At 33.9% G+C, this 14,831-nt stretch overlaps 1 protein-coding gene across 3 annotated transcripts in view; it reads left to right on the forward strand.

Annotated features, from left to right (window-relative positions):
• Window positions 1–14,831, forward strand: part of LOC106878643 (serine/threonine-protein kinase 11-interacting protein) — a 90,721-nt gene that overhangs the window by 42,130 nt on the left and 33,760 nt on the right. For 2 of the 3 annotated variants that reach the window (XM_014927947.2, XM_014927927.2), the window contains exons 9-16: window positions 636–725; window positions 2,254–2,295; window positions 3,215–3,440; window positions 7,168–7,575; window positions 8,834–9,087; window positions 10,794–10,871; window positions 12,534–12,588; window positions 14,386–14,530. In XM_014927947.2, coding sequence (XP_014783433.1) covers window positions 636–725; window positions 2,254–2,295; window positions 3,215–3,440; window positions 7,168–7,575; window positions 8,834–9,087; window positions 10,794–10,871; window positions 12,534–12,588; window positions 14,386–14,530 — 1,298 coding nt within the window. The remainder of the gene's footprint in view (window positions 1–635; window positions 726–2,253; window positions 2,296–3,214; window positions 3,441–7,167; window positions 7,576–8,833; window positions 9,088–10,793; window positions 10,872–12,533; window positions 12,589–14,385; window positions 14,531–14,831) is intronic. The other variant, XM_014927940.2, reaches the window with a different exon arrangement.

Below are 14,831 nucleotides of genomic sequence, written 5' to 3' on the forward strand. Positions count from 1 at the left end.
CTACAGTATGTCATTCCTTGCTGTCAGTATCAAAACTAAACCTTTTGACCAATTTTCCTTTCCTTGATCTGTGAACTTCTGTGCTTCCCTTCCTACTTGTATATTTTACTATAAGCACCAACCAAGCTGAACATCCATTGAAATCTTCAATGTCACCATTTGGCAAGGATTTTTTTTCTTTTTAACATTTTTATAAGTTAAACAAGGAGGGGCAGTGCTTATTGGTTGTCAAGGCCTTTGTGGTGATCTTCCCTTAAATGGGAGAAATGATTTAGTTAATGGATGCCTTGTCTAAGTAACTTCAGGAAATAATGTGACCTGGGAAGTTAACTAGGGATCTAGATTGAATGCTTGCTATAGAATGAACTGCTTTAAAGAACTAGGTGATTGTGGTAGGTAAGGCAAATCAAGTGCTATGTTAGAGTTACGGAAAATTTTCTCCTACTTGAAAATGAAAGCAATTTTACATTGCTTTTATGTTTTAAGATCAAGTCAATTCATAGTTTTCCTATGTACATAAAACAAAAGTTTAAAATATATATATTGATAAAATAATTCATAAAACTAGTTCAAGATTTTGCTCTAGTTTTTGTTTGTTTGTCTGATTATGATGTTTATTTTGTTTTTGTTTTCAGTTGTCATTGTTTGATAACCCTATGACATATAGGTCAGATCACAGATCAAAGTCAGTTGGCCACATATCACCTTTAGTCAATGGAGATGGGGTAAGAACTGACATCTTTATTAAAGTTTTAACTCTCTCTCTCTCTCTCTCTCTCTCTCTCCCTCTCTCCCTCTCTATCTCTCTCTCTCTCTCTCTCTCTCTCTCTCTCTCACATCATCATCATCATCTGTTCTTCCATGTTGGCATGGGTTGGATGGTATGACAGAATCCAATGAGCTACAAGGCTGCATCAGGCACCAATGTTGACTTTGGCACAGTTTCTACAGCTGGATGCACTTCTTAATGCCAACCACTTTACAGTGTGTACTGGGTGCTTATTCATGACACCAGCATTAGTGAGGTCACCAAGTAACTTGAAAATTAAAGAAAAGAAAGGAAAAAGCCCTCTTGGCTGAGAGGGAATATATTTGAGAGATGAGGAAGTTGCTTATGCCAAGTGTGGAACGCTAGAGTATCATAGATGGACTAGCACAGGTGTCTTGTTATAGAGGAGTTACGTTGTTACTCCACATTATTTGAGGGCGAATGAGAGTAGTTAGAAGGAAGATAAAGATGTACCAGAGCATACTCACAAAGTAAAAGAAGGGAAAATATAGATTGTGGATCAAGGTGGCAGGAAAGGGTGGGCAATTTTATAAGACTGTGAGAGGAGATTGATATATATTAATTTTTACAATGAAAAGGATGACTAGACTAGGAGTTTTAGCTTACTTGGCATCAAACAAGCTGAAACTTCTGTTGAATGTTAAATTGTTTTATGACAAAAAAGAAAAAAACAACTACATACATACATACATATATATATATAATAATATTATTAGAGATAAAAATCCAAATTTACAGGTAAAAACTCAATTAAATTCAATTTATTAAAAATTAAAATTAAATTAAGTTTCACAGTATAAAATATAAATATATAGTTTTAGGGAAAAGAACCAAGGTCCATGAACTCATCAATGAAAATCCACTGTCACATATAGAAAGTTTACTTATTAATTTTTCTATATGTGACAGTGGATTTTCATTGATGAGTTCATGAACCTTGGTTCTTTTCCCTAAAACTATATATATATATATATATATATATATATATATATATAATGAATAAAACATTTTGGGTAGTGTACAGAGAGTATACTAGTAGTATATTGAGTATGTAAAATGTATTACAGTTTACATGGGAGATCTTGACAAATAACTTCTAATTTAAAACCTCATTGCAAGTTCTTTTTGACAAATGAATATTTTGTATGTATAGTGGTTCACCTTATTTTCTTCCACACCCTTCATTATCCACTTTGCCTAACTAAAGATCATATAGAACTAATACTGTAATCAATATACCTCTGACACTATAACTAGGTTGTAAAAAAATGTAAATACTTTATTGTTTAAGGGATGAGGTGATTAAATTTTTTTATATTTTACCAAATGAATCATTTCTGTTGTTTATTTGAAAATCTTGAATATATTTGATATATTGAATATCAATTTTTTTCCTTTCAATGAAATTTTAGATCTACTTCCTCTATTGAGTTAATTAAATTCAATTCTCAATTGCTTTACAGATTGTTTTAGATGGTAAAAATCTGAATGTAACAGAACTGAAGGTAATTACAAATAAATTTTTATGACATATACAAGTGGTTTTGTGTGCAAGTGTTATGTTATACATATATAGACACACATAGCAACAATAACAACAATAATAATGAGTATCAACTGCACATATATTCACGAACTTGTTGAATCACTTTCTAACTTTTCAGTCTTTATAAACTTATTCAACCCATATACAAGCTTGAAAAAAATTGATGACAGTCATTGTACTGGTAGTGATAGTAATTGTAAAAATTGCTTATTTTTAATGATTATAAACTTTAAATGAGTAAGTACCATGCCATTTCAATTCTGATATCAAATTATTTTACTTATGCTGCTAATTCCCTCTGGAATGGTATAAGCAAATCAACAAGCAACTTTCTCTCAACTAAAAATGAGAGCTCTTATATTTCAAAAGAAGGTAATATTTCATTTAATAACTACTTTTGGGTGAGTTATTTTTTCAAAAATATTAAAATTCCCAGAAACATCCAATCTATAGTATGTTTTATAAGGAGTGATAAGTTTACATAACTATAGGTTAACAAGTGTAGAATAGAGGATTGGTCTGTGCAATATTCTATTTAGTAAATTATGGATTCTTGTGTTATTGTAGCTGCTTCACTCAATGCTCCAACAGAAAAGGGATGAACTAAGACAGACTATTTTATTCTGAATAGTAACCTAAGAGATATAGTTGAAGAGTGTTGTTTCTTAAGGAGTTATTAAATATTTTGCTAATCAGGGGATAGTGGAGATGAAGTCAACATGTTTGTTGAGGATAATGTTAGTGAGAATGCTGTGTGTTTCATGATAAATTTGAAACTCTTTGTGATTTTGTTATTGATATCTATTTATGTATATTACTCTAATTTATTGTATTCTGAAAACAAAAAATAATAATTGTAATAATTATAATTATTTTAGACAGTAAAAAGGAACAAAATTACCAAAACAGCTTCATTTTACTTCCGACCTCACCTGGAAACTCCCTTGACTGAAATTGAACCTAATAAGATGGAGCTAGAAGAGAAAAATGATGAAAACCTTGTTGAACGTATAAAGTGCCGAAAAATCCCTGTAAAGAGACCTAAACGAAAACGTAATTGTCCTCATGGTGATAATTTATCAACATACAGCATGGGATCAAGAGGTATAATTTATTGTATGTCTGTGTCTCTTTCTCTCTCTCTCTCAGCTAAGTCCAAACCCTACAAGGTCTATCTTGTTTCACCAACTACTAGATATGGTAATCATTGTTAAGCCCTTTGATATGAGGCAGTGTGTCAACAAGAATGAGAAATGATCTCTTGCCAAAACATGAAACAGCCATTTCAGAGAAGCAAATGTTGAAACTCATCTTTCGCAAAATGAAGCTGATTACGATCTGTGGGTAACCACAAGGAGTCTGCCTTCTTGGCTTGATATATATATATATATATGTGTGTGTGTGTGTGTGTGTGTGTGTATGTATATGTGTATATATGTATGCATATATATATATATATATATATATATATATATATATATATATATATATCCAGCACAAAACCTCCGAAAATGAGATACCAATATCTCAGCATTGTCCAAGCTTCATTAGGTTTCCTATGAGGAAAACTAAACAATACCCAAGTAAGCTATCCCAACAAACTATGAATCCACAAACACTTTCCACTTTACTAAAATGGGCAAGTTAGAATGATGAGACTAAAGTATAAGAAATCCACAATTGAGCATAAGATATATGTATTCCTATCATCTGCTGCTGAAATGGATATCACTGTGGTTTCGACACCTAGACTGTACTATTCCATCTGGTGTTGTCCACAACATTAAAATTATAAACACTGTTTGGGAATTAGGAATCCAGCAGTTTATTACTACAAGTAGCAATATAACAGTAAAGAAATAGTTATAACTTATAACTATAATATAGTACTTACAACAAAGAACTAATTCCAAAAAGGACATTCAGATAATAGAACATAGCCAACTAGATACTTTACTTCTCCATTAACATCACATCATAAACATGTTATTACACCAAAAACAAGCCTAATAATGAGTGATGGAACAGTACACCTTGTAAGCAATGTCCTTGGACTGTGTACAAGGAAAAGGACAAGCTTAGATCAATATCTGTGAAATAAATTCAATACTACAAAATATATATACCTAATACTTTTACATAATATGTTTTACAAATAAAAACAAAATTCCCGGACACTTTATCCACTGATACTATAAGATACTTATGCATCTCTCTAATGTATTCTTTAACCTCAGGTTTACTTAAAACTGATTAGTTTTCTATTGAGCTGTACATCCTTCTAATATATCTCAGTGTCATATTTATTCTATTCCATCAGTTTTGAAATTCCTCTAGTCAGACCCTATACTTAAGACTTAACTATAAAATTGATATTTAATTTTAAAATAACCTCCTCTAACCTATGCTCACTAAACCTACAAAGTTTTTTTTCATAATTCATTCTTTGTATCATAATTCTTTTCAGTTCCTCATTTTGAATAATATCCAATTTCCAGTATACACATGCCTAACTTCACTAAAACAAAATTCAGACTTATTGCAGTCACACATTCCTAAGTAAATGCTCCTGAAACTTTCTTGGTTAACGTCCTTAAAAAACTTACTGTAGTTAAATAATACATTACCTATATTCAGATCTAGTCTGTAGCTAATACTTATATGTTTAATATCAACCAGCAAAGTTCCTGTGTCCTCATATTTAATTATTGTATTTAAACAGCAGATAGAATCAAAGGAGCTACTATATATATATATATATATATATAGTTAATTAGAGGTTGAAATAGCCTCATTAAGGGATAATGATATCCAATGATTTACTGGTTCATTGCCTAGTATATTTTGTGAATAGTAATATTTATAAAATAGTAGGTCTAAATATAAATCTAGGTTTATAAATATTCAAAAGAAAATTTAGAAAATGGAGTTGTAACATTAATATAATTTATTAACTGCAAAAATCCAACATATTCTCTTAAAGATGTTTCAGTTTAGCCTAAAGATTAAATTACAATAATTAAATCATTGTATTAGGCAAAATCTCATTGGAGGAGTAGAAAAAATACACCGTTAGGTTATTAGGTGTTGTGTTTTCAAATCATCTCAGCAGAAGATATATATATCTTCATCATCATTTGATATCCATTCTGCTGTCTGTTTTGACATGGTTTCTATAGCTTAGTGCCTTTCCTAACACCAATCACTTTACAAATTGTACTGGATGCTTTTTACGTGGCACCACTTGCAGTGAGGTCACCAAGTAGCTTGCTGTACAAGACTCCTCAATTGGGGTGGGGGAGTAGTATTGGGAGACAGAAAAGGTTCTCACATTTGAAGAGAGACATGGCTACCTCAGATGAAGAGAGAGAGAGAGGAGAGAGACAGACAGTGAAGATGTTCTGGGGAGGGGTCAGGGGCCATACACCCAAGTTACAGGGTGGTGTATATAGTGAAATGGACCAGGGATTGGAGAGGGTGGCTAGATAGGGGAGCTCACAAGATTTTGAAAGGAGCATAGGAGCTAGAGATGGGAAGGGATTCCCCTGTGCTTCTAGCTTCCACTCTTCTTTTGAAATCTTTGAACTTCTCCACATGCCTACACTCTTCAACCAATCCCTGGTCCACTTCACTAAGTATATTTATATATATATATATATATATGAGGGGGTGCTGAAAAGCTTTGGGTAGAAGAAAATGCAGGAGGATCAGTTAATTATGATTTTATTCAATATATTCCCCTCTCAGATTCACACACTTATTGCAGCAGTCCTTCAGTTTTTCCAAGCCCAGTAAAAGAACTCAGAAGGTTGGGTCTCCAACCAGGCCTTTCACAATACCCTTAAAGCCAGGAACTTCTCAGCACCTCCTCGTACACACACACACACACACACACATCCATACAAATTTTTATAAACACACAGACACAAGTGATGATGGCTACTGCTACTTCTAATTTTAATGTCCATCTTCATTTGATATAACATTTCATTGTATTTGAGTGTCTTTTTATGCTTTGATTTCAAATCCCCTACAAGTCTACTTTGCTTTTCATTGTTCTGAGACCAATAAATGAAGAATGATAATCAATGCAGTCAACTATATCTTAGAATGTACATGTTCATATTTTTCTTGGATTTGCTGATCTGGAGAAAGCTTTCAATAGGACTACATATGAAGTAGTGACAAGTAGTCATTGAGAGAGTTAAGGGTGGAAGGATACTTGGTTAGAGTAGTGATGATGATGTGTGAAAGAGAACACTGTTGTAAGGATGAAAGACAGCAACAGTGATTAGTTTAAAGTGAAGATTGATATTAAAGGCATCTTTATTTATTTTAGTAGCATCTTTACAGAGTTTTAGTAGTACCCAAAAACACCACGTGTCTCAAGAACCCATAGTCCAATTTATATGAAACTTGTTGTATTCATGTTTCAGGGATACCTTACCTTCAGAGTATTTTCCTTTTATGCGCCGGTTTAGCTGTATTAAATTACAGACAAGCATGCACACAAGCAAGCAAGCAATCACAGAGTTTTAGTAGTATATATATATATATAGATAAATGCATGCATGCATGTATATACCTGTATCAAAGCAAGTTTTAATACCTGTGTTTAAAAGTGCTGCATTTAGTAAAATACTTAGGGATCTCTTACAGTTTTGAAATACTTATAGAAAATGTCTAAATGTACAGGTGTGTCAAGTAGTCTGTATAAAATCAGGTGCTTAAGTTGTCTGCAGCCTATCACTTTATATTTGTTGCTGTATTATCAGTATAGTTTTTTTTTGTTTTTTTTTATCTTTTAACTATATCAAATTTAATTTTCCAGTCAACTCTCCACATGGTTCCATCTCCTCTGTCAGTATTCCTGATATAAAACAGCTGCGTGAATTTCATGGGGATGAGTGGCTGCTATACTATGAAAACATACGGCAAGATAGAGAATGTATTACAACACACTCAGCACCTACATCTCGCAAAGTCTCTCCCCAACAGCAAGAACTGCCAAAACCATTGCCAAAACTTGAATACAGTTCTGATACTTCTATTGACGAAGGACCTTATCTTGGTCATATGTCTTCCAAGGAAAAATTGTTTGTGGACTCTGATACAGAACAGTCAGATGAAGTTTCTATCATCACTCCTCCAAGTGAAGAGAATGACAATGTTAAAGAGTATCCTGATAGTGATGAGTTCAAAGATGATGTTGTAGATTTCAAAAATGAAAGCAATTTTGGTAAGTTTTAAGCACTTTATTCTTTTGTTTTTGTTTTGTCATTTGTTTCCAATGCTTTTAAGAATTTTTAATCTGATTAAACAAAGACAAGAAATTTAAATGTATTGGGAGCCCTCCCTTCCTGAACCATGTCATTGTCTATCATTCATCATCAAACTCAGCCCAGAAGTCCTTGTCTTCAGTTCTGTCTGTGGCATTCTTGTCTTCAGAGTTCAATCCATTAATCTCATAGCCATCTTCACCCACTGCATGCTCATGGCACACAGCATACTGACTCCTCCCATCAAATGAATTTCTTTCTTTGCAACTGTGACATCACCCTGGTGGCCATTAACATCCATCCCCACTACTACATCAATGTCATCCATAACCTTGTCAACCACAGTCACTTGTAACTCATTTGGCATTTCCTGTACTGCCATTGTAACGCCTTTACACCTAGCCTTCACTGCACCCCCATCTTATGCTGGTTATTCCACTCCAGTTTTTAGCCATTTTCTGAGTCATAAGGATTGTGGTGCAGCCCTTGTTTGTGAATGCCTTTTTTTCCCTTCATCAGAACCTTTATTACAGGTAGTGAATGCAGGAGCACTGACTTAGTTGATGGGGCAGCTCCAGCATAGTATCCCCCTGCTAATTTTCCATTTCCTTGATTGCAGTGCATTGCTACATGATCAGCTTGGTCACACTGGTAGCAAATCACTTTGGGCTTTGGCTTTTTACAGTTCCTAACTATGTGTAGACCTTGAAACCTTAAACACTGGTTGTCAGGTAGGTGCCGGCTGGATGAGACGTGTGCTGTCTTTGCTGTTTGATTCTTGCCACTTTATTCAACTAAGCCCTGCAACATCATGGATGTTGTTACAAAAAATGAGATCACAGTTGGAAGTCTTTTGATTGTAATTCTGCTAGATTGTGGCTGACTAGGGCTAAAGAACAGCTGCAGCAGAGGATGAAAACAAAGAGAATTATAAAAACATTAGTGTTAATATTTAATATTCAGGCTGTTGCTTAATGAATTCCTAATTCTATATTTTCTATATAAGCCAATGAAGGAGTATTTATGTCATTGTTCAGCTTCTAGAAAGGCAACCAAATATCACTCAGATGACATATTCGCTGTACATAAATAAAAAAAATACATTTATGTGTATGTATATATGAATGTGTGCAAATGAAAATATGTATGAATGTTAATTGATGATGATGATATAATAAAAATATAAAACTTCTAGCATTTACAATTATCAATTTGCAGGTATGGAGGCAGAACCATGGATTGTCAAATTGAGTTCTAATGAAGATAGTGAAATCTTTGTGTCAGCAAATGAACGTTTTCTTATTGAGAAAGATATGTATGGCCAACTGCTTGATCGTCTGGACATGAAGTGTTTGCGATTTATGTCTGTTTTGATGAGAGGTAGTGAATATGTAGTTGAACTGAAATTTGACTATGTTAAATCAAACCGCAGGGTACGAACTTATATCATGAGCAGCAAAGAAGAATCAGAGGTAACAAACTCTTACTTTAATTAATAATTTTTTCATTCTGTGAAAGTCATTGAGATTGGGGAAAATTTAGCATGAATTCCATTAATTTGGAAGTCTCTGATTTAGATTGATTGTGATTTTATATGCCTTTGTTGTATTTTTTTGCATTTAAAGAAATTGCTTGTGTATTGCTACCTTTCACTGTATCATTGGCTTGGCTAGCAGTGTAATTAAAACTCCTGGTTAGCTTAATTCTACTGTTAGTTTCTATAACAATAAAGTATGATTAGCTACCTCAATGGTGGAATCATGTCAGCTGCTACTATACTGTAGGCTACTACAGCAGTACAGTAATGCTGGCTGTCACAAAATAATGTTCATGAGATTCATGCATACTTGCAATCAGTTTCAGTAATTTATTCCTGATGGCATCCTTAAAATTTTCAGTGAACTTATAAATAATGAAAAGTATAAATATAGCACAAGAAACATAGTGTTCCATTTCATAAGGGAAATTATTAATTCCTCTTTGTCTATTGAAGCATGTAATATTTGTTGCGTACTCATTAATTTACAAATAGATTTTGGTATCTGACTTCGTAAAACAATCACTCTGTAAATCAATGAATTTTCTTTTTTTTTTTTTTATTTATAAAGTATTCCTTCTGCTGCTGTGTCCTTATTTCAGTTACATGAACTATAGTCTTTGATGCCCTGTTTTTGTCAAGAACTATCCACAATATGTACTTTATTCTCTGCTTTGTAATTTGTGATTTTTTTTTTACACAAAATTATGTTTACCCCTAATTTTTATCCTGATGTTTTGTATTAAATTTCTTCTGTCATCTATAGGTGCTATGTGATAAGAAGCTTGCTTCCCAACCCCATCAGTCTTGGTTCAGTGTCTTCTACTATAGTCTTGTGCTAACCAAAACCTTGTGAATGTATGTGGTAGAGAGAAACTGAAAAAAGCCCATTAAGTATATAAGAAGACCTGTACTCCAAAGCAGAAGTGTTAAGACTGGTCCCTCCGGTAGTGAAAAAACGCTTGTGGAAGTGCCATGTAAAAGCACCTGTGCAGTGCCATGTAAAAGTGCCCATGCAGTGCCACATGAAAGCGCCCATGTGGCACCTTGTAAAGGTACCTGTGTGTTCCCATGTAAAAGCACCTGTGCAGTACCACGTAAAAGCACCCATGTAGTGCTACATAAAAGCACCCATGTGGTACCACATGAAAACACCCAGCACACTCTGTAGAGTGGTTGGTGTTAGGAAGGGCATCCAGCTGTAGAAAGCATGCCAAATCAGACTGGAGCCTGGTGCAGCCCTTGACTTGCCAGCTCTGGTCAAACCATCCAGTCCATGCCAGTATTGACAAATGGATATTAAATGATGATGATGATATATATATATATGTGTCTTTGTGTTTGTCCTGCCCCTACTGCTTGACAACCGTTGTTAGTGTGTTTACATCCCCATAACTTAACGGCTCATCAAAAGAGACCGATAGAATAATAAATGTCCTGCGATTGATTTGTTCGACCAAAACTCTTTAAGGCAGTGCCCCAGCATGGCTGCAGCCAAATGACTGAAACAAATAAAAGATATGATACACAAGTAAAAATGGTGTGTGTGTGTGTGTGTGCGTGTGCGTGTGTGTGTGTGTGTGTGTGTGTGTTCAGAAAACCCAAATGATATTTAAAATTTCACCATATTTTAAATTTTAGGAGCTTGGTCGTCTTTTGCAACCTTATTTGGAGGCTCAAGTTGCAAAAGCCAATGTCAGAGAATTTTTACATTTTTTGGTAAGTGTAGAAAATATGAACTGTTATCATTAATACTGTTTGTTGCTGCTGTTTTTTGTCCTTGTTATTGTTTATCACTAGGTTAACCTTGAACATGTTGACTTATTATCAAAAGTGTTTTGTCTTTTTGTATACTAACTCTTATGTTAGTATATTTCTGCTAAAATATGCTGTCTTTGTTCCTGTTAATTTTGGATATTATGAAGAATTTAGTGAAATAACATTATTATTATTATTATTATTATTATTAAGCTAGTGTTTGGGACATAAATTAATATGAAGTTTCAATGAAAGGTTTTAATTCAGATCTTTTAAATCAAGAAATTTGCATCATAGAACCAGTGGCAGTTTTAGGCAGGTTGATTAGAAAAAAAATGTAGTACATTGGACAATATACTTTTTCTAAGATGATAAGGTGTGATTTGAAGGAGATTTGACTGCTGTTTCAAGTGATCAAGTAGTCGTTCCTTTGTTGACTCATCTTTTGCAGTTGTTGTTGTCATCTGAACAATAATGCAACAGAAAGAGTAGCAGAAATAATAGTTTTGTGCAGGATTTAATTTTGTTCCACTTTTTGGGATCAAATTCCCTCATGTTCAACTTTGTGTTTCACTTTTTTAATCTTGTTGATTTGCTCAATTATTCTCTTGCCTCCAGCTTAATTAAAAAGGTAGCTGTATCTTTCTCTGACAATATAATGTAAAATTATGATGAGTGTCATGGAGTAATGCTACTATTTCAGTTGCAAACTTTAACTACCTCATGATGCCTACTTACAGTTGGAAAAAGAGGACCCGAGAGACATATACTGTTAATAGAGCAGTTAACCCCTAATTTGCTCATTTGACATTCTTTCAACTTGGTTAGCTGTGATTTATAACTGGACTAAGGATTTTCTTGATACTACCCAAATATATCTTTCACCAGAAACAATTATAAGAAAATATGTTCCTTGTGCCAGTGGCATGTAAAAGCACCCACTACACTCTCGGAGTGGTTGGCGTTAGGAAGAGCATCCAGCTGTAGAAATTCTGCCAGATCAGATTGGAGCCCGGTGCAGCCATCTGGCTTGCCAGTCCTCAGTCAAACCGTCCAACCCATGCCAGCATGAAAAGCGGATGTTAAACGATGATGATGATGATGATGAAACAGATATAAGTTAACTAAATAATAAAGGGTAAAGACCCCCTTTGGTTATGAATATCTATGGGATTGCACCTAGAAAGTTCCCCTCCAAGGCACAAGTCTTGACAAGGTTATTTATGGAAGATTAGCAGTCACCCATGTATACCGGCCTTCCTTCTCCATGCCACCAGTGTTAACCAGGGATAAAGCAGAGGCCAGTGATGTCGCAACTCATTTCCACAGCTGAGTGAACTGGAGCAGCATGAAATAAAGTGTCTTGCTCAAGAACACAACACACAACCTAGTCTAGGAACTGAATTCACTGCCTCATAATTGTGAACCTGACACTCTAACTACTGAACCATGTGCCTTCACTAACTGAATAATAAACAATGATAAAAACTGTTTTGAGATATCACAAGTTATGGCAATATTGCAATACTTTTATTGCTTACTAATATATAAATATTATAATTGACTTGTAATTTTTTCCTTTTTTTCTGTGTAATTGCAATTAATTTCTTATCTATTTTCTAGTGTCTGAAATGCTCACATGAATTTTCAAAAGAAATTGGTTCAACAAAACGAGAAGGTTAGTTGGCTTCCTTCAATGATCTTCAATTTCAGTTTCAAATGTTTTAAAATTAATTGTTGGTGTGAACAGATTCCCTTAACTTATACCACTAGTGTCCTGTAGAAAAAGCATAACAGTCAACAATTGGCATTTCCTTCTTACATGATGATATAAGTTACTTGTGTTTAGGAAAAGAAACCAGTAATTCAATTGCTAAAACCGACAATTGCATTCTTGTTAAATCTTGTTTGCTTTTTTGAGTAGGTATGAATGGCCTATATTGTCCATTGGGAGCTGGTAATATTCATGCATCTTTCAATGCTTTTAGCAAGCATAAAAATTGTGAAATTGCTTCAGTTTAGAATAGAAATTGCTCCATAGCTTTTCTTGGTTTGTTAAGAACTTACTCCTACTTCAAGAGCTTTCACAGAGGTTAAATATTATTCTTGCACACATGCATACACACATACATTGAGTGCTGTCTAAAGGCATGGGTACATTGGGCATTGCCCATGGGCCTCATGAGTCTAGGGACTCAAATCTGATCTAGGTACGCTGTAGCTTGCTTTCAATAAATAAATATTACTGGGTTCCATGATTTTGATTTACTTGGGGGCCATCTTAGCAACATTATAATGTTGCTAAGACGGCCCTGTACACACACACACAATATATACTTACATGCAGACATAATTACAGAAAATAGAACTTTGCAGATAATAAATCACGTGTTTGAGATTGTGTGAATTGAACAGAATACCAGAAAGAATTTGTAACCTTTGTTAGTGTCTGCTTATCGTATGTTTGGTTACTTAGGATAAAACGTACACCTGTAATGGTATGTAGAGAGTTGTAACCAGATTGATATAATTAATAGTACATTTTCTGTTTGTGTATTGTTTATTGTGTCTTGAGTGTGCAAGCATGATTATGTAATGTTGTCACAATATGAGTAACTAAAGTTCATTATTTATGGGATAGGTAATGTTTCTTTAATGTATATGTGGCCCAAACAACCTACACACATATTTACATACATACTATGATAATGTATGTAGATATGCATGTGTGTATGTAAGAGAGAGAGAAATTGAGTATATTACCATAGAAAAAGTTGGTAGTTCTTTATTTCTTGTAAAGGTAATGGTTCTTTAAAATATATGTGGATCAAACCTTCAACTCTTGTTTGATTGATTATATGTGTGTCTGGGAAAGGTAGTACTTCATTGTATGATAAATCTGGATCAAAACTTTCTGTTTGGTCTTGCATGTATAATAGATCTTGTGCTTTCCATAAAACCTTGTTATTTAGATTTTTTGTAATGATAAATGATGAAACCCCAGCAGTACTAAACAGAGTTGTGGAGTAACTTTATTCAATATTTTAGTCTTAGTTACAAAATGAGAATACTAAATCCTCTTCATTTAAAAAAAGTTATTGAATGAATTTATTTTTGTTCATTATTTAGAATTATTTAGACAAGCTGTGAGAATTCTTAGAGTATTACAAAATTGATTTGCAGTATTTGTTCTGATACTTTATGTTCAGATCCCACTAAGATTTGCTTTGATGTTCATCCTTTTGGAGTTGATAAAATAAATTATCATTCAAGTACTGGGTTCATGGTATCAATTATCTATCTCACACCACAAATTGTTGTCCTTATAACCTTTATTAGAAACAATTATTTCACATTAAGAAAGCTTTTATTGTTTTTCTTTGACACTTGTTAAATTGCTGTTATGCGAACGTCCTAACAATTTTGTTTTACACTCTATAAAAGTATAAATAACTGGAATGTTATCTCTTTCTAGCTGATTCAGTAGACGAATGTCAGAAATGTGGAAGTAAAAATGTGGTTCAACAGGAATCTCCGCCGTCAGTAATGCCCAGCAATAACACACCACAAGAATCCTTTTCCTCAACTGTGAAACAGTCATTTTTAGGTTTATTTTCCAAGTGAGTTGGTTGCACTGCAACCTTCTTTTTCATTTATGCACTTGGTATGGAGCATCTGTCTCACTGCATACTTTGCTTCACTCTCAATCCCACCATTGGTTGCTGCAGCTTGCCATTTCCCTCTTCTCTTGCTTTCACCTTATTTCTTTTTTTCACCATTTCTTCTTCTTCACTGCACATTTCTCACATGTTCCTTTTTTAGTCTTGTTTTTGATAATTGTATCAAATATGTATGTGTGTGTGTGTGTGTGTGTGAGAGAGAGAGAGAGAGAGAGAGAGAGAGAGAGAGAGAGAGAGAGAG

Source organism: Octopus bimaculoides, chromosome 4, assembly GCF_001194135.2.
Source record: "Octopus bimaculoides isolate UCB-OBI-ISO-001 chromosome 4, ASM119413v2, whole genome shotgun sequence".
NCBI classification, from domain to species: Eukaryota; Metazoa; Mollusca; class Cephalopoda; order Octopoda; family Octopodidae; genus Octopus; species Octopus bimaculoides.